This window comes from Acomys minous (genome assembly GCF_964271855.1).
Source record: "Acomys minous genome assembly, chromosome: 6".
NCBI classification, from domain to species: domain Eukaryota; kingdom Metazoa; phylum Chordata; class Mammalia; order Rodentia; family Muridae; genus Acomys; species Acomys minous.
In genome coordinates, this window is record NC_140487.1 from 113,966,983 (window position 1) to 113,991,443 (window position 24,461).

Genomic DNA, 24,461 nt, shown 5'->3' on the forward strand with positions numbered 1-24,461 from the left:
TGTAGACCAGGCTGTCCTCGAACTCACAGCAATACGCCTGCCTCTGCCTCCCGAGTGCTGGGATTAAAGGCGTGCACCACCACTTCCGGCGGGAGCGATAATTTTTATAGAGACAGGGTCTCATACAGCTAGCTCTGAACCTGGCATGCAGCTGAGGATGACTTTGAACTAATTATCCTGCTGTTTGCACCAGGAGTGCTCAGATTACAGGTGTGTGCCACCATGCCTCATTGTGTATTATACCGGTGATCAAACCCAGGCCTTCGTGCGTGCTAGGTAAGAGGTTACCCACTGAACTACATCCCTCGCCCTTTACGTTTTATTTCTTACCCGAGGCTTGGGTTGGTGTGTAATTCAGAAGACAACTTGCAGAGGCCGGTTCTCTCCTTCCACCGTGTGGGACTCAGGGACTGAACTCAGGTCGTCAGTCTCGGTGGCAAGCACGTTTAACTAGCTGAACCATTTTGTTTTGCTCTTAATACGTAACCCTGGCAGGCCTAGACTCGCTATGTAGACCACGCTGGCCTTAAAGTCACAAAGATCTGCCTGCCTCTACCTCCCACTCGAGCGCTGCAATTAAAGACATGAGCCACCAATCCCGGGTGTGAAGGGCCTTTTAATCGCTAACCTGTCTCTTGGCCATCCATTCTCTTTCCCGTCTGGTTAGGAGCCTATTTCCCAACCCCATTGCTCCCTAGAGATAAGGGCCTGCTTCCTAGCCCAGTAGACCAGTGAGGGACAAGGAGGTGACTTCGATTTCGTCCAAGTAGCGACAACTACGTCCTGCGCGGGGAAATAGGGACCAGCAGCCTAGGAAAGAAACAGAAAGTCCAGAAAACGATCTGAGTTTGAGACCCACGGCGGGAGCTGGCACGGGCGGAGCTTAAGGGCACTCGGCTTTTCTGATTGGCCGGAGCTACGGAGCTGTCTCTCTTGAATTGGCCCTTTTTCCTGGGGGAGGCGGAGCCTCAGCATAGTCCACCAATAAGGTGCAGAGAATCCGGCCCGACGCAGCACTTCCGGCGGCGTTCCCTGCTTCTCAGTCCGTCCTCGTCCCGGCATGGGCCGCCGGGGCCACGGAGTACCCGGACCACTTCCAGGTGGTACTCCACCGCTGCGAGCGGCCATTGGGCATCCGCGAGGGACACTTCCGGCGTCCAGGTGCTGGCCCTTCTGAGTGGGAGATGAAGATGGGTCCCCGCGTCGCCGTCCGTGCCTGGCCCCTCTGCGCGCTGCTGCTGGCTGCTCTCGGCTGCGTCTGCGCCAGCGGCCCCCGCACCCTCGTGCTGCTGGATAACCTCAACGTGCGGGACACGCACTCGCTGTTTTTTCGCAGCCTGAAGGGTGAGCGCCTCGGCGCGGGCATGGCGGGGGGGTTGGGGCGGGGAAGGCGGCACCCTCAGACGGCGACAGCAGGGATTCCTCTTCTGACCGTCTGCCCCAACTTCTGTTTTCTTCTCCAGACCGGGGCTTTGAGCTCACCTTCAAGACCGCAGATGATCCCAGTTTGTCCCTCATTAAGTACGGGGAATTCCTCTACGACAACCTCATCGTCTTTTCCCCGTCGGTGGAAGGTAAGGGCGTCACGTCCCCCCCAGAACTGAGATTTGAGGCTCAGGACTCCGTTGTCTTCTTATGGGTCGTGGGCATGTTCTGTGTCTCGAGATTAGTTGCGGAAGTACAGTAGAGGAAAATGTTAATTCCAGCCTGGGCCTTGGAGATTTCATCTTTCAAAAAGGATATCCGTTAAAGGATAGAGTCAGATGTCGGGATAGACACTTTGCTTATGGAGAAGGGGGTTTTCTCTAACAAAGATGACAAAGAAGCCTTTGATTTGACGTGTTTGTGTGCCAAGAATTGTCCTGTTAACATGAATTGCTGTAAAACGTCATTCTGCGGGTGGTAGATCATAAGAAATCAAATAGACACATACACGTGTGTCCTGACGGATGTGTCTGGCCGAATCACACAGGCTAATTGGTATTGGTGGTGGTGGGTGTATGCATGTGTGTGTGAGGTTGTAGACGGACATGGCGATGCCAGAGAAGGATGTGTTGGGTCACTTAACTCTGTCACTCTCCTCCTTACTCTCTTAAGACAGGGTCTCTCACTGAACCTGAATTTTGCCATTATGACTAAGCAGGTTGGCCAATGAGCTCTCAGGATCTACCTATCTCTGCCTCCTAATGCTTGGGCTATAGGCACTATCTGCCATTTTCAGCTCTTACTGGAGATTTGAACCAGGTGCCCCATGGCCGTGCACTGAGCTATCTCCCCAGCCCTCAGAGACTATTGGATGGAATGAATGTTTCTAGCTTACCTATTTCTATCTTACGAGGCAGTCCCCTCCACCACCGGACATTTCTGTCAGGAAGTTATACCGAGCTGAAATTTGCCTCCTTCCTCCACCTGTGTTTTTGGAAAAGTGTTCTTAACTCCCCTGGGCCTGAGAGTCTGGTGTTCCCACACCAAGAGCAGATAGCTGTCTTGCATAGCTGTCACATAGTTGTAGCCTCCTCACATGTGTCTTTACCTGACTATATCTGGCTATATCTCATTTATTTATTTGGTTTTTGTGTGGGTGTTTGGCAAGCATATCGGTCTCACCATGTGTATGCTTGAAGCCTTCAGAGGCCACCAGAGGGTGGCACATCCATTAGGCCTGAACTTACAGACGCTTGTGAGCTGCTGTGTGGGTGCTGGGAATTAATTAACCCTGGTTCCTCTAGAGGAGCAGCCAGTGCTCTTAATCACTGAGCTGCCTCTCCAGCCCTGTTTCTCTTTTGCCTTGCTGTTTTGCTGAGCATGCTAGATAGCTTTTTTTTTTTTTTTTCATTTTGTCTTTGACCCAGGTTGTCCTTTGTATTCTGTAGTTTACAGAGTGGGTTCTGCCTCCTGTCTTAAGTGTTTCCCTCTGGCTCCTGCTGGTTCCCTTTAGGTCTCATGGGAAGGTCCCCCTCTCCCAACAGCTACTGGTTTAGGAATGCTTTCACAGCCTGGCCTCACAGTACCTTCTAACCCGCATGCCACCTAGCTCTGCCTTGGAACTGAGGAAGTCACATTCTTCTGCTCAGAATCCTCCTGGTCCTCAGACTGGCCCTGTGGCTCACCCTACCAGGCAGGCTGCACACAGTCATGTACTCTGCCTGTGTGCTGTTCCTCTATGCCATGCTCAGGCTCACCCTGCTGTCTTCTCACGTGTTGCAGGCTCTCCTCACTAACTTTAGCACAATGGCTTCCTTTCCTCATCGCCCTTTTCTTTGTTCCCAGCCCATAATACTTAGCATGTAAGTGGATTGCCTTGTGTTGAACACAGACTCACTCTGGAGAGAACCCTAGCGCTCCACAAGCCCACTGGTGCTAGTTTGGAGGCTGGTGGCAGTAGTGAACTAAGTGCTCTGGCCAGAACAGGATAGGATTGTGTCCTTCAAGTGCCAGAAACCAGCAAGCCCTTTGGATGATGTTTAAAGCACTGAATGGATAATGAGACAAGGAAGCTGTCAGGGTTAGGCCGGTGAGCCCCACAGCCAAGTGGCAGTGTCATCTGTGGATTCTGCAGTGCCTTCTCAAATACTTTAGGCGAATGACATTGATAGTGTGCTGTAAGGTGACCCCAGGTGCCAGCTACAGGTGCTGAAGGCGCCTGAGCATTTGAATAGCATTACTCTGTGAAATGTGGGTGGAAAGGTCAGAGTTTCTGTGGGAATAGATGGCACGGAATATGTGCTCTCACCTCAGCAAATGTGACTAGGATGAGTGTGGCGACTCCATCTGGACGCCGAGGCATTGCTTTGAGCACGCAGGTCAGTGGCATGGAGCACACAGGTGAATCTACTCTCTCATTGTGGGATCAATGGGAACCGCTCACATCAACTGTGGCTGCTCTAGAGGGTGTCTCATCTCCAGACAGTGGGGACAGGGTGCCTCTCGTCACTGTGTCTGGGGGCTTTCTTTCAGATTTTGGAGGAAACATCAATGTGGAGACCATCAGCGCCTTCATAGACGGTGGCGGCAGTGTTCTGGTGGCTGCCAGCTCTGACATCGGTAAGTCTGTCCTAGGGTGTTCCGGGGTGTTCCACCAGTTCTGCTTGGATATCAGAGCATTGGCTAGCTGAGCCCTGGCCAGGGAGGCAGTGGGAACCGCAGGACTTACCTGGCCCTGGGTCCCTCCTGTCCTGTCCTGTCCTGTGACAGTGACAGTGAGGACAGATTGGTTTTCTCTTTGTTGTGTTCTATTGGATGGCAGTGGGTAGATTTGGTTTCAGATTCTGGTTTTCAAAGTTGCAGAGTTGTACAGGAGTTGGGAGAGAGTCGCATCCTTGGCTCCTGGCCTGGTCCCACATCTCCAGCAGTAAACAGCTCAGGGCCTGGTTTTCATCAGTGACAGACTTTCAGCCATGCTCCTCTCAGTAGGTCTGGCGAGGTCATACGGAGCATGGTGAGCTCAGGCCTGTGGACGTCAGCATTGCCTGTGGCTTTGCTGAGTTTGCTAAGTGAGCATGGGCTGAACCAAATTCTATCTTTGTGCAAGGAAGCGCATAGGGGAGGAGCACTATCGTTTACTTCCACTAATATCTGAACCTTGGAGGTGGTGCCCTGCCTGATGCAGCACAGGGTGAGCAGTGAAGCCATGACCTGCGTTGAGACCTACCGACCAGGACTCAGCCAGGCAATCTCTTGGGTCTGTGCAGGTGACCCTCTTCGGGAGCTGGGCAGTGAGTGTGGGATTGAATTTGATGAAGAGAAGACAGCCGTCATCGACCATCACAATTACGATGTCTCAGACCTTGGCCAGGTAATCAGGCTCGTTCCCCCAGATACCTGGAACTCAGAGCAATGCTCAGCTCAGAGACCAGCTGGGAGTCAAAGGACCCCCTGGCCCTACAACCCTTCTCTAGATCCTGCTTGACCTGTCTGTACCTTTGCAGCATACGCTCATCGTGGCTGATGCTGAGAACCTGCTGAAGGCCCCAACCATTGTTGGGAAGTCATCGCCCAACCCCATTCTCTTCCGGGGAGTTGGGTAAGCGTGCAGGGGATCGGCAAGACTGGGAGGGACAAGGGCCACTTGCTGTTGGTGGACCTTAAGGCAAACTTAGGGTTGAGAATGTTCCTTCCCCAGGTGGTACCAATGAGTCTACTATAAACAGGGGGAGCCCTAAGTGCTTGGCTATTGAAGAATCCTTGTGCGTGTCTGACTTAGGCGGCTAAAGCAGGGGGATAGGGGCTTCCAAGCCAACCTGGCTAGTGAGACCTTTGAACGAGTAGATGATGAACAGATGAGAAAGGAAAACGAAGTTTTTTTTGGGGGGGGGGGGAGGAGATGGCGTGGGGTCCCCGTGTCTTGCAGCCACCTGCTCAGTGCTAGGATCCTCTCTCCTTTCCCTTGCAGAATGGTGGCAGACCCTGACAATCCCTTGGTTTTAGACATCCTAACAGGCTCTTCAACCTCTTACTCCTTCTTCCCAGATAAGCCCATCACCCAGGTAAGAGCCTTGGCAGCCTCTGCACTCCAGAGGCCCAGTGGGAAGCACTTTTTTAAAAAAATTATTTTTTATGTACATGAGTGCTCGCTCTGCATGTACACCTGCATGCTGGAAGAGGGCATCAGATCCCAGTATAGATGGTTGTGAGCCATCATGTGGCTGCTGGGAATTGAACTCAGAACCTCTGGAGGAGCAGATAGTGTGCTCCTAACTGGTGGGCCATCTCTCCAGCCCCCAGCATGCACTTTTTACTTGAAAATCAGAGCAGAAGCCGGGTGTGGTAGCGCACACCTTTAATGCCAGCACTCAGGAGACAGAGGCAGGTGGATCTTTTTGAGTTTGAGGCTAGCCTGGTCTACAAAGAATGTCCAGGACAGCCAAGGCTACACAGAGAAACCCTGTCTCGAAAAACCAAAAAAAAAAAAAAATCAAAGCAGGAGAGGTGGGCTTTGCTGACACTGATGAAGAGGTGATGGGACTGGGGACAAGTAGTGGGATCCTAGTCTAGTCTTCCCTCAGGTGAATGTGGGACATAGCTATGTAGCTGTCCAGATGTGCGCAGCTCTGGATTGCCCTCTTCTTTCCCCAGTACCCCCACGCCGTGGGGAAGAATACACTTCTGATCGCCGGGCTCCAGGCCAGGAACAATGCCCGAGTCATCTTCAGTGGGTCTCTTGATTTCTTCAGTGATGCCTTCTTCAACTCAGCAGTGCAGAAGGCCACACCCGGTGCCCAGAGGTAATGCCAGAGCTTGGAACATGAGGTCTGTGTTAGGGGAGAAGAGCCTTTTAGCCAAGTGTGTGAAATGTGTACCTTCAGGGCTCAGACTGTCCATAGACTTTGTTGTAGTGCCGCTGGCATTGGTGCCCCATGCTTATCATGGTGGTGGTGGCTTGTGTGAAGCCCTCTAAGTCGTGTGTGAGCACTCACCCCACAGGCACTAGGCCCAGTTCATTCTCCAGTACAAAATGGGTTGGGGTTGATTGTGCAGATGACCCATAGCAGCACCACCTGCAACCTCACTGTTCAGTGTCTGCCCATGGACCAGTAGGTGTGTGCACCTTCCTTTTTGTGGCCCGGGAGACAGGAGTGGTCTGGCCCATCAGCACCAGCAGCAAGTGGCTGCAGCCTCACCTTTCCTCTTCCTCCAGGTATTCTCAGACAGGCAACTATGAGTTGGCTGTGGCCCTCTCCCGCTGGGTGTTCAAGGAGGAGGGTGTCCTTCGAGTAGGGCCCGTGTCCCATCACCGGGTGGGTGAGACGGCGCCACCCAATGCCTACACTGTCACCGACCTGGTGGTAAGAGCTCCTGGGGAGGGTGGGTCCTAAGGATCTGACCTGGGTGGCTCAGGTAGCTCAGCCACCTCAGGGGCACCCAGGAGTAGGAGGTACTTGAATCTGTCCCTAAGAGTCAGCAGGGTGTGGAGCAGGCCACCAGTGCTAACTGAAGGCCCAGTGGCAGCACAGCAGTCGGAGGGCCTGCTCCACTTAACAGGGAAGTCAGGTTTACCAGAAAAGTGGCATTGCAGTTGGAGCTTTGGGTTGGATTTTATAGGCCGAGGAGAAAAGGCAGCCGCCTCACTTGCCAGTCCTTGCAGTCAGGGTAGAGTGCACTCCTGAGTACATCGTGATGCCCATGGACTCCGCTAGGGACCTTAGGCCGAGAAAGCAGAGGCGCTCCAGCTGTTGACCCTGCTGAGGAGTGGTCAGCCACAGTGGCTGCAGGCCTCCTGGGGTCCCTGCCATGGCTGCGGGGTGGGAATTAAGGACAGTTCTGCCTATAGGTGGTGGTACCCTTCCACAGCTGGCTCCTAGCTGACCAGCCTCTCACCACAGGAGTACAGCATTGTGATTGAACAACTCTCCAGTGGCAAGTGGGTCCCCTTTGATGGTGATGACATTCAGCTGGAGTTTGTGCGCATTGACCCCTTTGTCAGGACCTTCTTGAAGAGGAAAGGTGAGTGTGACTTCTGACCTGGGCCTGCCCCAAGGTGCACTGGCCTCTGGGAAACCCTCCTGGTTTTGAGTGTCGCTTCTTCCTAGGTGGCAAGTACAGTGTCCAGTTCAAGCTGCCAGATGTGTATGGTGTATTCCAGTTTAAAGTGGATTACAACCGGCTGGGCTACACACACCTGTACTCTTCCACCCAGGTAAGCAGGGGCAGTCCCTGTTTCTGGCCAGTAGGTGTCCGCCTTAGGCTTCTCAGCCACCAGAGCTGCCACCGTGTCCTATTACAGGTGTCAGTGAGGCCACTCCAGCACACACAGTATGAGCGCTTCATCCCCTCGGCCTATCCCTACTACGCCAGTGCCTTCTCCATGATGGCTGGGCTCTTCATCTTCAGCATCGTCTTCCTGCACATGAAGGAGAAGGAGAAGGCTGACTGAGCCTGGGGCTCCACACGGCAGGAGACGGCCAGAATGGATTGTTTTGTTTTTTAATGCCATGGGAAACTGGCACAGCCTTACCTCAGGGGGTGATGACTATGGGATGGAGGGGCAGGGAACATTTTTTTCTGGTAAATTTTCCCACTTTGAATCACTTTGGTGTTTTTCATATGTGCAGCCACCCGTTTCTAAAATAAAGAGAACCACTGCCCTCACACATCACCTGGCCCCGTCACACTTGGTGAAGGCTTGGCTGCTGTCTAGGGATCATGGGCCAGAGACTGCGGGTCTTCTAGCTCTCCTCACAGAGGGAAGGTGGGAACCACAAAGTGGGAACTACATTGACAGTGATGGTCTAAGACCTTTGAGGGCCTGGAAGAGATTTATTTGGTGGTTAAGAGCACTGGATCTCTTGCAGAGGACCCAAATTTAAGCCCTAGCACCCACAGCTTTCAACAGTCTGTGACTCCATACCTAGGAGATCTGATGCCCCTTATCCGGCCTCCGTGGCCACTGGGCATTCAAGTGGTGCATCGTAAGGTCAAGCAAACATATACATAAAATAAACAATCCTGTTTATGTTGATTGGCTTTAGGCCATATCTGTGTTTTGTTTTCTGAGACAGTGTTTCTGTGTGTGGCACTGGCTGTCCTGGAACTTGCTCTGTAGACTAGGCTGGCTTTGAACTCTTGAGATTGCCTGCTTTTGCCTCCTGAGTGCTGTGTTCTTAACAGTGACATGTTAAATACATGTGACTTCTTTCTCACTGTTAGGGTCTAACAGAAACTCAGATCAGCACACTGTTCTCTGCTCTATGTTGTAAATTTGCATTTAACACTTCTCAGCTCCTGTAAGGAATGCTGGCCAGAAACACAGTCACTCTCTCAGTGCCTGGGGAGAGGAGTATTCCAGAAGCAACTGGGAACACCGAGAAACAGATTTCTGGGCGTACCTTACCCCTGCCATTAGAGGATGGCTTTTCCTGTTGGTCCCTGAACACTGTTGCACACATTAGTTGTCCTCAGCCTCAGAGGCACATTCCAAGCAGCACTGGCCAGACAAAGCCCATTCCTGGCACAATGGACAGATACCATAAACTGCCACCCACTGTCTCATCTTGGATCTCTGACAGGGAGCGCAGGTCTGACCCCGCAATCCCTCATCTCCCGCACAGCTACACTGAGGACATACAAGGACAGGCAGTGCTTTCTCTGAGCAATTTCTACTCATTACTTCTGGTGTGTGCACAGGGCTGCCCCTCATACTGTGTTTAGCATGGACACCCTTTAGAGGTCAGGGAACATGCTTTAAGAGCTAGGCGTTAAGAATACATCTAGCCCAGCCATTGGTAAGCTCACCTGTGATCCATGCTGGCCTGCCACTTACAAAATGAATTTATTGACAAGCACACTGCAGCGTCAGTGGTGTTGTAGTACTTGTCCTTTTGCCTCGGTGACAGGCGAGTCATTTCCTGTCTGGCCCTTCTGCCGCTTGCCAACTGATCTGGACTGATGTTTTCATTCTCCTGGAGACTTAAATAGGATGGGCTATAGGATTCCTACAAGCCCGCACAGCTAGCCAATGTCTACAGCTTGAATTGTCACGGTCGCTCTTTGCATTTACTGAACCTGAGGCTTCCTCTGTGGCTGACCAGCCCCTCCTCCACTCGGCTTGTCTCCCGACTCCCACCCCACCCAGCCAAGCTACCTCCTTTGGCCTTCATATACTATCATGACGTCACAACACAGATGTCCCGAGTTTTAGTAACAGCACAGCAGAGGCATCACAGGGCTGCCCTCCAGGAGCGGAGAAGGAGGGCTGCCTGGCAGAGTGCCTCACACTCCAGGTTAGCCAGAAACAGCATCTGCAGCTTCGTTTGCACACAGCTCTTCTCCGACAGCCTGTCAGCCAGCAGAGTGGCTGCTGATTGCTGGAGGAGCCAGCCAACCATCTTGTCCAGTTTCAGATTCTTCAGGGCTAGAAGATGCTCACCCCAGAGGCTTAAGTGCAGCACGTTTGCAGCCACACGGGCAGATGGTCTCTGCAAAGCAATGGAAGGTGCAGTCAGAATGCGTGCAACAAGCACCTGCTGCACACTGCTGCCGTGTGAGCGTCGTTTCAGGCCTGCCCCAGTTTGACTCTTCCTCCACCAATCTTCCCTCAGCTGCTCCCTAACCAAGCCCAGGCCCTTGCCCATGTCAGCTCTGCTGGGACACCTTTGTCACGGAGGGGACTCACACACTGCTGTCTGGGCTCTAGCATGGGGCAAGAAGCCTTTGCACCTGGTGTAGTTGCTGATTAACGCTGTCTGTGCAGCTGCTGCAAGAAGACAGCTGTGAAGACTAAGGCGTGGAGGCTGCAGAACAGCATCAGGTCGGTCAGCCTCAGGCTTTTCTGCAGCAGACCTGCCGCTGCACGTTTGGCTCAGACAGATTGGCCTCCCTGCTCTTGCTGCTTGAGAACAGGGTTTCCTTCCACATGCTGCATCTTTGTTACAAGTTTCTCAGAAACGTCCTTTTCTTTCTAAGCCACTCTCCTTTAAACAAAATTAAAATATTTTACCACATTATTTATTGGGGCAGGGCTGTGGGAATTGGTTCTCTCCTTTCATAGTGTGTGTCATAGGGATCAAACATGTCATCAGACTTGGCAGCAAGTGCCCTTCTCTTCTGAGCCATCTTGCTGGCCCTACAGTTTTCTCATTATTGCTATGTATGCTGTGTATGGGTGTCCGTGCTGTGACACACGTGTGAGGTCAGCTCTCTCACCTTCATGTGGGTCCCAGGGATTGAACTCAGCTTGTCAGGTGGGCCATCTAACCACGCTATCCTAAGCAACTTCCTACATAACCAAAGCCAAGAGGTCTGGGAGCACGGGTGCCACAGTGCGTGTCCAGCATACAAAAGCCCTATGACTAGGTAGTAAAAGAGACCCAAAGGGTGCACTGCCAGGACTTGCTGGCCAAGTTTCCTACTCCTGTTCTCAACCCTACTCTGTTCTGTGGTTGGCCTTTGCCTGACGTGGCGGAGGCTCTGTTTAACCCTGTAGAGCATGCCTACACTTAGCCTTGACTCAGACATGAACAGAGACCCTCATCCACACAGCCCAAAGCTTGGTTGGAATCAGCCTCACCTTGCTGGCCTCGCGCTGGAGCAGTGACCTCACCAGCTGTCTTGCATCTGAAGGCACCGATTTGGGCATCTCAGGCAGCTGAGCTTCCTGGTAGCTGCGGCTCTCAAGGTGGGCTCTGCCTTGGCCATAGAAGGGATTAGGAAGCCCAAAGATTTCATAGGCGATGGCCCCCACAGCCCAGATGTCAGCCTTGCTGTAGTCAATCACTATACGAGGGCCAGGTTGGGCTGTGGACACCTGCAAGAAACAGTGTGAGGTCAGAGCCCATTTGGTTCATGCATGTCTCCTAAGCTGGGATCAAATCTGAACCCAGAATGTAAGGAACCATGCATCAAGCCCAGAGCGATCTGCCAAAACTGCCCGGTTGATGCTGACAAACCTCCCACGGACCTCAGGTCAGCCTAGTGAAAAAGGAATCGGGGCAGGAACCCTCATTTACTGGGAATACTAAGGAAATACCCACTGATGGCAGAACACAGCAGGACTCACCTCAGGGGCCCTCAGGGAGCTGTTCCCACCGATGTCCACATACCAGCTAGTGAAAGGCAACTGCAGGCCAACATGCTTGTCAGCCAAGCAGCAGCCAAAATCTGAGATCACCAGCCAGGGGCAGCTGTCTGCAGAGAGGTGGCAGAGATAAGCAGCAGGGTCTGTCCCTGCCCCCAACAGTCCCTCCAGAAGCCACCACCAAGACATGGATGTATAGTGATAATTCTGGAATTTTGGTTCTTTAAAAAATGGAAAGGGGGCTGGGTAGTGGTGGCGCACATCTTTAATCCCAGCACTTGGGAGGCAGAGGCAGGTGGACCAGCCTGGTCTACAAAGAGAGTCCAGGACAGCCAGGGCTCAGTTACACAGAGAAACCCTGTCTCAAAAAAACCAAAAAATAAAAAACAGATGATGCAGTGGTGTACGCTCGTTGATTACTCAGGAAGCAGAGGCAGGTGGATTTCTGTGAGTTTGAGGCCAGCCTGGTCTACAAAGCGAGTCCAGGACAGCCAAGGCTACACAGAGAAACCCTGTCTCGAAAAACCAAAACCAAAACCACCACCCCCCAAAACCCACAAACTATAAGAATGCGCTATTGTTCTAATCCTGGGTGTGGGATATGGGGCTGCCTCACAAGCAGCTGACTATGATTTGCCTTGTGCTCTGGCGGGCCATGATATTGCCAGCTACAGATAGTTTCTGTGATTGTGCAGTTTGCAATTCTGTGGACTTTTCAGAGGGTGTATAGATGCTAGAGCCCAGAGAGACGGGGTGGGTGGGTGGGTGGGCTTAGTAAGTCGTCATGTGCAAAGAAACAAGAAGGAATTACATGTCCTCACAGTGAAGCTCATTCTTGCCCCAACGAGCTCCACAGCCTGCTCAGCAGGGAGTAGCTAACCACAACCTGATCAGCAGCGAGTAGCTAACCACGTCGTTGCTCCCCGACTTTATTCAGGGATCTCTTTACTTTTCTATCATTGTTTCTCTCCTACCTAGTGTTGGGGGGGTCACCCAAAGTGGGGTGCCACTTGTATCTGGTCTTTGCTATTTTGTGGGTTCTTCTTTCCTTCCTTTATCTCCCACTCTGTTTTACTCCCTATCACTAGATAGGAAAGAAACAGGATTGAGAGGAAAGAAAAGAGCTCTGTGCATGAAACAGGGCTGGTATTACTGTTACACTGCTCCTGCTGACTAGGGGCATCCAGCGTTTTGGGGCAAGTTTAATCTTCACCATCAGGATATCTAATTTCTCCTTTGAGCACGACTACTTAACAAAACCACCCACCCACCCACCCACCTCGCCTCTCCGGGCCCTAGCATTTATACACCCTCTAAAAAGTCCCCAGAATTCCAAACATCACACAGTTGCACAAACTATCTGCAGCTGGCAACAGTCAGCCATGACTTGACAAAGCACGTATGAAGCAAATCATAGCTGCTACAAAGCAGCCCCATATTCCACACCTGGGATTAAAACAAAGCACATTCTTACAATCTCGTGTGTGTGTGTGTGTGTGTGTGTGTGTGTGTGTGTGTGTGTGTGTAAGATTTATTATGTATACAGTGTTCTGCCTGCATGTACGCCAGCATGCCAGAAGAGGGCATCAGATCATATTATAGATGGCTGTGAGCCACCATGTGGTTGCTGGGAATTGAACTCAGAACCTCTGGAAAAGCAGTCAGTGCTCTTAACCTCTGAGCCATCTCTCATCTCTCTAGTCCCCAATCTGTGTATTTAAAAAATATTTTTATTTAATTTTAATTTATGTGCATTGGTGTGAGGGTGTCAGATCTTGGAGTTACAGACAGTTGTGAACTGCCATGTGGGTGCTAGGAATTGAACCCGGGACCTTTGGAAGAGCAGACAGTGCTCTTATAACCACTAAGCCAACTCTTCAGGCCCCTAATCTGTGTTTTTAAAAGAAATCAAAATTTCAGAATTCTCACTACATGGATGAACTAGACTGTGTCCAGGAGCTCAGGCCAAGACTGGGATGGGAGTCTTTATGAGCAAGCTGGAGAAGCAGGGCTGCCAACAAGTGCACGATATGCCACACAGGGCCCAGGAAGGGGACTAGATAAGGCGTGGGGTGGGGAACTTCATGTGGAAAATGTTCTAGTTAACTAGATAATGCCAAGAGACCAAAGGACCGCACCTTCGGTTGCATCACCTCCAAGGATCTTTATACTCTAGTTTGAATTTGTAATGCCGACAGTCTAATAAATGGGCCTTGGAAGATAAAGGAGTTCAGAGTTCCTTGAAAAAGCCAATTCACTTAGCTTTCCTTTTCTTGGTTTTTTAAAACAAGTTTTCTTTGTTGTAGCCTTGGCTGTCCTGACTTGCTTTGTAGACCAAGCTGGCCTCGAACTCAGTGATTCCCCTGCCTCTGCCTCTCTGGGTGCTGGGATTAAAGGCGTGCAGTGCACTACTACGCCTGGCTTAAGTTTAATTTAAAAAATATTTTTATCTGTTTATGTGTGTCAAGTGTATGTAGGTGCCCATGGAGGCCACAAGAGGGCAGCAGGTCTCCAGGAACTGGAGTTCAGGCAGTCGTTTCCATGTGGGTCATCCAGGAGAGAAAGCACCTAACTACCCAGCCATCTGGGGCTCCTTTAGAGCATCCCCAGGAGGTGCTGGGTGTATGCAGGTAGCTCTCACTGACCGAGAGGCTACGTTCCTCTCACTGGTTTGAGAACTACAGGATGGACTGATGGTGGTGTTCTGCAAGTGGGCCAAGAGAGGATCCCAGAAACTAAAAGAGCCTGTCTCACCCATCAGATGGAATTCCTCTCCTGTACTGGAGCTAAAGAAGACGACAGTACAGAACAGAGCACTCAAGGGCTGGAGAGATAGCTCAGTGGTTAGAGTTATGAGGACCTAAGCCTGGACCCCCAGCACCCAGGTAAAAGCTGTTATAGCCCTGAGGGGTGGGTGGAGAGAGATCCCAGGGGCTCACTGACCAGCCAGTCTAACTGAAACAGAGAGCTCTGGGTTCAGTGAAAGACCCTGTCTAAACACATAAGGGGAAGATGGAGGAAGTGGCCTGGTACCCAACTCTGGCCCCTCACATGCGCACTTCACATGCACACATGCCTTGCCCTCGAGGGCTATCTTTCCCCTCCCTGGAGCACTGAGGCTGTGGTCAGCACCTACCTGAGTCCAATTCCACAAGGATGTTGTCAGACTTGAGGTCCCGATGGGCGATGCCCTGCTGAATCAGGTAGTCCACGCCCTCCAGTAACTGCAAGGTCATCACGGTGGCCAGGCGGGGACTGGGAGTGCGCTCCTGAAGGTACTGCTGCAGGGTACACGGGTAGCTGGCAGAAGAGAGCAGAGGGTCTGGGAGTCACAATTCCCAGAGCCTCACTCACTGCCAGGACGGGCCCTCTCCTCTCCAGGAGCTTCTGCTCTATTTCCATTCGTCCTTTCAGACCACACCCAGCCTGACCCTGAATCTCGGAAGCCATGACAGTGCAGCCCCGACTCCTCAGATCCACCTCTGCTGTTAGGTGGCACAGGAGGAGGACGCCACAGTGAGAGGAGCCACAGATGTGCCAAGAGCACCGGTTGGGAGGAATATCCTGGAAGATGGGGTGTTTCACTCTAGCCCAGCTCTCTCCTGCACACAGCCCTCACCGCGGCATGCTTTGTTCCTCCCAGAAGTCCTGTGCTCCAGGGACAGGGATCAGCTCCCACGAGGAAGGAGAAGCTGCTTCAAGATCCTTAAACCCCATCCCCCCACCCCTCCATCCCCCCCACCCCTCCGTCCCCCCCACCCCTCCGTCCCCCCCACCCCTCCGTCCCCCCCACCCCCCCATCTCCCCCACCCCCCCATCTCCCCCACCCCCCACCCCTCCGTCCCCCCCACCCCTCCGTCCCCCCCACCCCTCCGTCCCCCCCACCCCTCCGTCCCCCCCACCCCTCTGTCCCCCCCACCCCCCACCCCTCCGTCCCCCCCACCCCTCCGTCCCCCCCACCCCTCCGTCCCCCCCACCCCTCCGTCCCCCCCACCCCTCCGTCCCCCCCACCCCTCCATCCCCCCCACCCTCCATCCCCCCCACCCCTCCATCCCCCCCCCCACCCCTCCATCCCCCCACCCCTCCATCCCCCCACCTCCTGCTTACTTCTTCATAACGAGGAACAGTGTGCGGCCATGGCCCAGGCCTTCTGGGTAGAAGCACGGGGGCAGCATATCTGGATAGTCAGCCAGGGCCCCTGGGAGGAGGGGCACAGATGAAGTGAAGGCTCGGAAAACCCGGATGATGTTGGGGTGTGGCCCCAGCTGCTTGGGATTGCCTCTGGATCTCCTGTTTGGGAAAATGGAACAAGAGATGAGCGAGCATCAGAGACAAGTGCTGGGAAGATGAGCTAAGGCCACCACGACAGGCACGCACCTCACTCCCTCAGTCCCTCAGTCCCCAACATCCCCTGCAGGTCTGTCCTGTCGCAGCTGCTGTGCTGCTTGAGGAGAACGTCAACAGTGGTGACTCCTCACTCTCAACGGCTCCTCTAGTCCACCAGTGGCCCAGCTCTTCATCGCACATGGCAGAACACAGTGGCTAAGAGACCCGGAAGCTGCTACGCTCAATCCTTGACCGTGCCGCTCATTCCCTCTGAGCTCGGGGTGGAGGGGGAAATGGGGCAAGATCTCGATGCCCTGCGCAAGGCGCTAATGCACAGAAGCACTGCAGTCGTGCTCACTCTGGTACTGGGTGCGGATGCATTTATCTGTCACACTGAGAACCAGGCATTAGCTACAATGCTCAGAACTCCAAATAGAGCGGTCACCACCCTGAGATCTAACACAGGAGAGATCTTTAGCTTCATGAGGACAGGGACCCAGCCCCAAATCATCTCCCTGACCCCAGAGACTAGCATGCCCTTTCCCAAGTAAGACCCCAACACAGATGCAGTTCATTGTAGTTGGTGCCACCTAGTGGTCCGTGTCCACTCCTACAGGAGGCTCCATAGCCATGGCCACACAGAGGCACAGTGGTTAACACCGGGGACAGGGTGGCTCTGGCCCTCAAAGCTGACTGGATCAAGAGTGGGCATTTGGAAGCCAGACATGGTGGTCCACACCTTTAATCCCAGCACTCAGGAGGCAGAGGCAGGTGGATCTCTGTGAGTTTGAAGCCAGCCTGGTCTACAAAGTGAGTCCAGGACAGCCAAGGCTACACAGAGAAACCTTGTCTCAAAAAACAAAAACAAAACCAAGAGTGGGGGGCTGGAGAGATGGCTCAGAGGCTAAGGGCACCGACTGCTCCTCTAGAGGTCCTGAGTTCAATTCCCAGCAACCACATGGTGGCTCACAACCATCTATAATGTGATCTGATGCCCTCTTCTGGCCTGCAGGTGTACATGCAGGCAGAGCACTGTATACATGATAATAATAAATCTTAAAAAAAAAAAAAAAACAAGAGTGGGCATTTGGAACCAAGGGCAATGTGCTCATGGGTTCATCAGAGATCCCGATGGCTGGTGGGAAGACGAACAGGCCAGGAAGTCACTTATCTTAGGGGACAAGGGACAGGAAGCAAAAGCCCGCAGGAACATAAGAGCCACAGGGAAGAAACGTCAGTGCCTAGGTGGAGAGGAGAATGGCGGAACACCCAGAGAGGAGCCAAGTTCAAGAGGATGCCTGCCGTGGCCTGGAGCCCTGTGGCCTGGTGCCCTTGTTCTGCCCCTTCTGTGTTGTGTCACAGGAGTGGGCCCCTGCACTATGCAGCATAGGCCTTGCCCCTGGGTCATTGGTGACTGGGAGAGTCAGGACCCCCGCAGGAGGCTGGCAGCGCCCAGGCAGGGGTCATACAAGCTCTGAGGCACTGTGGAGAGATGGGCGGGTGTGTCTGACCTGGGTCTGTGTGCAATGTACAGAGAGCAGCCCGAGCCAGCAGGCAGAGCTCGTCCTTCTGGGGAGGAGTGGGGAGAGCACAATGGTCAAGGATGAGACACGAGGTGGGAGAAGCAGCAAGGAGCTTCTGGATGGGGCCAAGTGGACATGGCTCCGAGTGCTCCAGAGGAGTTCCTCTGGAGACCCAGCAGTGCTTCCGCTAGTACCCTTAGCAAAGGCACTGGGGGTACAATGCAGAACTAACTGCCACTGTCACCTGGAAAAACAGGAAGACACACAGGACTGAAGGCCAGATAGCTATGAAAGTCATGGAAACAACTAGAGGGAGGGTCAGGGCTATTTCTGATGGAGTCTGTACACCAGGCTGTGGCCACTGTCTATAGTATTCCCACCTGTGGAGATAGGGCACATGTACCACTAGGTGGCGCTATGTCCACACAATGCTTTTGTTTTGTTTTTTGTTTTCCAAGACACGGTTTCTCTTGTAGTCCTGGATGTCCTGGATTTTTGCTTTGTAGACCAGGCTGGCCTCAAATTCACAGCAATCCGCCTGCCTCTGCTTCCTGAGTGCTGGGATTAAAGGAATGTGTCACAACGCCCGGCTTCTCTAGCATTCTGAACTGGGCCTGTTTGGATGGTGTTCTCTCCAGTTCCTTGTGTGAATCAGGCATCCACATCATTAGCTGGTGTGAGAGGATCTTCCGTCTTTCCCAAGCATCATTCAATAACTGTGTGGCACATTAAACATGGTGCTGAGGATACAAATGATGTGTTTGTTCCCAAAGAACCCGTGAGTGCTCTGGTGGGCGGAGGGGTGCTTACCTGAAAGCCACTGCTCCGTACTCTCCATCCAAGGCCACCCGGCTTGCTGGGACCAGCTCATGGCTCATTTTGTTTAAGATGGCTTCAGTGGAGGAACCTGCCTAGAACATACCCAAAGTGCACATATGAGGACACTGACCCCTGCGGAAGGTCAAGTTCAAGCCCTGCCTGGGTAGCTGCAAGGCAGCTGCAACCTAGAGCTGGCTTTCACCTCCATGGTGAGAGAACGCAAGCCAAAAGCAATTCCTCCTGGAGACTGGAGGAAGGTCCTACTTGGAGCAAGCCTCCCACGCCTCAAACTCTTGGTTGTCAAGCGGCCCTGGGAAGGCACAGAAGCCACAGCACAGAGTCCAGGGAGGGCTCTGGTGGCCATCCGCTCACAGCTAACCACAGGGAGGGGACAGTAAGTCCTGGATCAGGTGGTTGGGCATGGGGAAGACCAGGACTCCTGGCCACAGAACCTAAGGGTCAGGGGAGAATGGTCGTATGACTGATCTCAAATGAAATAACTATTAGCTCAGAAACCTGTGGGTTAGCCAATTTCCACTCAGAGGGGTTCACAGGCCAGAAGCCAGGGCACCATCAGAATTGGGGGGAGAAACCTGGATGGTGGGTAAATTACAAACAGAGACTGACCGTGCCAGACTCTCACAGGACAGACTCGATGCCTAACTCTACAGGCCCTTCCTGTGGAAAGCCTGTGACAATCTCCCCCAGTCCCTGGACACGGTCTCGTTGAGAAGTGCCCTTCCTGTGGAAAGCCTGTGACAATCTCCCCCAGTCCCTGAACACGGTCTCGTTGAGAAGTGCCTTCTGAGAAGAGGAAAGGTCATCCTTACCGAGATATTCCACATCATCTTGATGGCGAAGGGAAAGGCAGGGGCCCCCGGAGCCTGCTCCCCATCTGAGCCTTTCCTTAGAAAGCCGGCACATTTGGCCTTCTCCAGGTGCTGGGGCAATGTGGGCACGGTGGCTTCGTACACAGCAGCATTGCAGCCCTTGCCAATGGACTGTCCAATCAGATAATCCTCCAGGCGGAAGCCCTGCCAGCATCGTGTGTCCAGTGGGTCAGACGCCAACTTGTTTTTCTGTGCAAAAATTGCCTGTGAGGAAAAAGGATGCACTGTGATCTGGGGGGCTATAGTAAGGCCACCATGAAGCAAACACAGGAGGGGAGGGCACAGTGGGGCAGGGTCCTCACCCAGACTGCCACCTTGACTTTAAGTGTGGGCTTGCCCTGGTACATGCTACCTGCCTCTCCTCATTGGCTAAGACAGTTCTGTCTCACACGTTCCTTCACTGTGATCATCTGTGGCTCTAACCAACTGAAGATGGAAAAGAGTCTTTAAAAATTGCAACTGAGTGCAGGGCATGGTGGCACATGCCTTTAATCCCAGCACTCAGGAGACAGAGGCAGGTGGATCGCTGGGAGTTCGAGGCCAGCCAGTCAAGGCTATACAGAGAAACCCGTTTCCTTGCCACTATTCTATCAGCGCTCCAGTCAGCAGCTCCTCACATGGCATTTGCTCAGGACTGTGCACCACCACACTGGGCCCTGTAAGCGATGGAGACACACAATTTACAGCACACAGGAGCTGTGCACAGGTCCATCCAAAACCGCCATCTTGTTGAAGGGATGTGGATTGGCATATGTGGGTTTTGGTATCTGAATGGGACCTAGAACCTATTCCCTGTGGACACAACTGTGGCTTGGCCAGGCTGGGCTGCGGTCCTGGGCCTCACCTACAGTAGGCAACTGCTCTACTGACTACACCCCACCCATCTGTACCCATCTGTACTTTCCCTCTCCGAGTCCCTTCAGGCACTCTCCCCCAGGCGTCGGCTGCATTCTTGCTGTGCCCGGCACACCCCAGCTTAGGCCATCCTCCTCCCTCCATAGCCAGCCCAGGACCAGCTGTCACACACGCCCTCTGCACCCTCCTCAGCACAGGCCCCTAGAAGCTGCTCTACTTTGACCTGAGGCTTCTAATAGTTTAATGCAATGAAAATGGATGTTCCTTGCCAGTAGTTTCACAAAGCCCAGGGGGCAGGAGAGAGGAATCCCCATCAACCAGGGTTTGGAGCCTAAGACACTTTTAAACTTCTTATTCTGAAGTAACTACACTCACAGGAAGTGGCAAAAATAGCATAAAATGTCCCTTGTGCCCTTTCCCCACAAAGGGACATTGTGCAGTGGTGGCACAATATCACACTGACACGGGTCCACAGTTAACTACAACTCATACTGAACTGTCACTACATTTGGCAAACTTGCACAAGTATGCAGCTTCACACAATCTTCATGTGATCACCTCCCAGTCAAGATGCAGGGCAGCTCCATGGCCACAGAGCTCCTTGGTTCTCCCAGCACCTGTGTCACCATTGTGCCTCCCTGGACAGCCCATGTCAAGAGAGTTAGAGATGAAATCGTGCAGTGTGGAGCTTTCTAAGCCCCAAGTTTACACATTAAGCCTGCTGCCCCAAGGTACATTCAGGTCCCTACCTGTACATATAGGTGGGTGCCTGTTACTGTGGAGGAGTATTTCATTATGACTATACCATGGCTGGTGTTACTCTTCACTCACAGATGGGTATTTTGGAGATAATATGAATAATGTTGCTACCATCATTTATATACAACACTAAGTAGATTTATATTTAAATTATGAAAAAAAATGTTCTTTTGAGACAGGGTCTCGCTACATATATCCCTAGCTAGCTAGGAACTTGCTATGTAGATCAGGCTCTCCTCAAATTCAAAGATCTGCTTGCCTCTGCCTCCTCTAAGTGCTTAGACTAGAGGTATAGGCTACCATGCCCAGCATTAATTGTATGATATATATATATATATATATATATATAATAAAATTGGAGCATTTTAAATGTATTTTCATGTTGCTAAGCAACCACCCAAGCACCATTCAGCTGAGAGAGCTAAGACTCTACAACTGCACTTCATTCTTCCTCCTGTCTGTCTGGGAACACATAGACACCTGGCTCTTAGAACTAGAGCCAGATACTGTCTTCAACACTCACCCATGTGTAGCAGGCTGGGTGATGTCCTCTAGTGTGTGTGTGTGTATGTGTGTGTGTGTGTACTTTGTTATCCACTCCTGCACTGATGCACTCTGGGGTCACTCTCTCTGGCTAGTGGAAGAAAGCTGCCTTGAGCGTCAGTGGATAAAGCTCTGTCCATGCTTCCTATTATGCTGAATATATGTGCAGAAGTGGAATCCTGGCTAGAATGAATCTATTTTTAATCTTTTGAGGATTAGGGCTAGGGTTACCGGTTTCCATAGCAACTGCAGCACACAGGTTTTTGTGTGAATGCTTCTGTTTCCCCCAGTAGATGCTGATGGCTTCTATGACAGGCTGGTGTGGTAAACACATATTTTTGTATTACTTTCCATTTGTGATGTAACAAGAGAGCCCACTTCCCTTCCCTCATTGGCATCTGCTATTGTCCTAACTTTTATTTTAGCTATTCCAGTAAGTATGCATGAATACCTCATCTCATTTTAATGTGCCCTTGTCAAATGGCCAGTGGTGTTGAACACTTTCACATGTGCTTACCTGTCATCTGTACTCATATCTTTTTCTACTTGGCTGTTTGCTTGCTTGCTTGAGGCAGCGTCTCCCTGTGCAGCTATGTAAGACACAGGAATTGGATCCCAGTCTTAGGAACAGGGAGTAGAGAAAATGCTTGCCTGGTCCTGCATCAGTGTCTTTGAGCATGGTTCCTCACCCTCTGCCCCTCATCCCTACCCTGTAAGATGCAGGGGCTGCACTCTCTCAGCAAGTGTTCCCAACGCCTAGGAAAAGGCTAGCTTCCCCAAGAAAGGCTGAGTTCTGGCAGCCAACAACCTACAGTTTGAACTGCAGAGCTGGCTCTTTGCTGGGCCTGCCTGCCGCTTTTAGCTCAGCCTGCCCAGCATGAGCCAAGTCCTCACAATAAGCCCTGTCTCTAAATACACACAGCTTGTTGGTTTTGCTTGTCTGGATGACCTTGACCAGAAGACTTTGTGAATAGAAAGAGAGGTCTCTGTGCTATTTTAAGAGTTTAAGCCGGGCGCTGGTGGCGCACGCCTTTAATCCCAGCAGTCAGGAAGTAGAGGCAGGTGGATCTCTGAGTTCAAGGCCAGCCTGGTCTACAAAGGGAGCCTAGGACAGGCAAGGCTATACACAGAAAAAACCGAAACACAAAACAAAACAAACCACCAGAGAAATCCCATATATCCAGACATAACTCCACTCTAGTTAACTAAAACGTTAGAGCTGCTGTGTTCTCCCACAGCTCAGTCTTCTCTGCTCAGCCTCTCACATTGTTTGGCTAAACTGGGGTGATAGTCTGGCTCAGCAGAGGGCACATACAGGCTTTGGGAGGCTGAAAATCGGGCACTACCTTTTACCAAGAGTGTGATTTTTGAGTGAGCCATCTCGACTTTTTTGACAATGGGTCCTCCATAAATTGGGATGACAACTGCATCAAGGCATGGAGCCTTATGATTTTAGAAAAGGTATACAAAACACAGTAGCGCATGCCAGTAATCCCAGCACTTTGAGATGAAGATGGGAAGGTCAGATGTTCAAGGCTACATATACAAATTAGGGCTCTATCCTCCAAAAGAAAAATCACTTAAAGCCACTTGCCACAGCACAACAGGAACTAATAATTAGCAGTACTCTTTGTAAAAGAAATGCAAAGTGTTGGCCAATTAGGCCATCAATGATGGGAAACAGGTCAGCTTTCTCCTCTCCCTGTCCCTTCCCCTGCCCTCGTTGGTTTTACAGACATGGTTTCTCTGTGTAGCCCTGACTGTCCTGAACTCACTACGTAGACCAGTCTGGCCTCGAACTCATAGAGATCCGCCTGCCTCTGCCTCCTGAGTGCTGGGATTAAAGGCGTGCGCCACCATGCCCGACTCAGTTTTGTTTTGTTTTTTGTTTTTAAGACTTATTATGTATACAGTGCTCTGTCTGCATGTACACCTGCAGGCCAGAAAAGGGAACCACATCACATTATAGATGGTTGTGAGCCACCATGTGGTTGCTGGGAATTGAACTCAGGACCTTGGAAGAACAGTCAGTGCTCTTGACCTCTGAGCCATTTCTCCAGCGCCCAGGTCAGCCTTAACGGATGATATCCAGGGAATTTATAGCCCAGTCAAACAGAGACCTTAATCTTTGCCTTATATCTTGACCACTACCATGTCTAGGCATGCCCTCAGACAACTAAAATGCCACCCGCAGCTTAGTCCGGTCTTCAAGTACCCCACCCCTTTAATTGTCCAATCACGGCTCAGGGACCTGCCAGTCCCAATGTCCACGCTCTTACCACGCCCTGGTTCACCCTCAGACCGACCTGCCCCTACAACTGTCCAGCTAGCCCCGCCCCTGCTGCTGGTTCTGTGCCCGCCACCAATCAGCAGCGCCAATTTAACGGCACTAGAACCGCTTTCCAGACTCGTCCCAAGCCCGAAGCCACGCCTCCACCCTAAACCCGAGTTGCCGATTCCCTCCTTACTCAAGGAGTCCCCACGCCCCTGCTCCCGGCTGTGTTTTTAGTGATAACCTCTCCTTCTCTAGCCCCAAGTCTGGCCAGATTCCCAGCTAGCCTCGCCTCGGCCCAAGCGCCAGTCAACTGTGGCTCCGCCCCCTCCGGCGACCACTCGCTCTCCTAACCCCGCCTCCTCCTGCCCCAGGCCCCGCCCTCTCCCCGCCCCGTCATCCCTTCGGGCTGCTCTCGGGCCTGGTTCGGCCAGCTCCCGGTGCTCCCAGCTGTGCTCACCTGGATCTCCTGACAAGCCTGGGCTGCCCGCCGACCTTCCGCTTGCTTCTCCTCGATCAGCCCCAGCCCCAGCCCGAAGGCTAGGAAGACTGCTCGGCCGCAAGGGCCTCCGCCGCCCCGGGCCCGCAGCACGAACTGCCGCTGGATCCGCGCCGCCAGCCCGGCCACCGACTGGCGGAAGAAGCGGTAGCGGTCGGGGAGGGGGAGCCCGAGCGGGCGCGGCTGTGCTCCGGAGCCTGAAGCCCGGGTCGGGCGCTCTCCGCGGCCCCAGGCCGCCGCGGGGCCGGGCCTCCCCCAGCCTGACACCGGACCGGGCTTGGACGCGAAGCGCAGCAGCAGTGCTCGACCCAGCTGCAGGCCCCGGCCCAGCGCCTGTCGCACCGCCATGGTGGCCCCGCGACCGGACCCGCTGCCACCGCCACAAACGTCCCAGACGCGGAGAACAACAACAAACTTCGGGGGCGGTGCCTATGTGCGCAAGCGCGGGGGGCGGGGCCTCGGC

General features: G+C 52.7%; 2 protein-coding genes across 2 annotated transcripts; one reads left to right on the plus strand and one right to left on the minus strand.

Annotated features, from left to right (window-relative positions):
* The first annotated feature begins 1,060 nt into the window (after positions 1-1,060).
* Positions 1,061-8,090, plus strand: DDOST (dolichyl-diphosphooligosaccharide--protein glycosyltransferase non-catalytic subunit). Its single transcript, XM_084785638.1, has 11 exons — positions 1,061-1,344; positions 1,464-1,574; positions 3,958-4,044; positions 4,692-4,795; positions 4,929-5,023; positions 5,393-5,486; positions 6,076-6,224; positions 6,638-6,785; positions 7,323-7,443; positions 7,530-7,636; positions 7,724-8,090. Exons 1-11 carry the CDS (start codon positions 1,185-1,187, stop codon positions 7,871-7,873), a joined length of 1,326 nt encoding a protein of 441 aa, XP_084641764.1. The 5' UTR covers positions 1,061-1,184; the 3' UTR covers positions 7,874-8,090.
* PINK1 (PTEN induced kinase 1) lies at positions 7,912-24,461 on the minus strand. Its single transcript, XM_084785637.1, has 8 exons — positions 23,960-24,461; positions 19,011-19,274; positions 18,172-18,272; positions 15,620-15,802; positions 14,649-14,812; positions 11,495-11,622; positions 11,006-11,242; positions 7,912-9,914 (listed from the first exon to the last, which is right to left on the minus strand). The coding sequence occupies exons 1-8, from the start codon at positions 24,344-24,346 to the stop codon at positions 9,657-9,659; spliced, it is 1,722 nt and encodes a 573-aa protein (XP_084641763.1). The 5' UTR covers positions 24,347-24,461; the 3' UTR covers positions 7,912-9,656.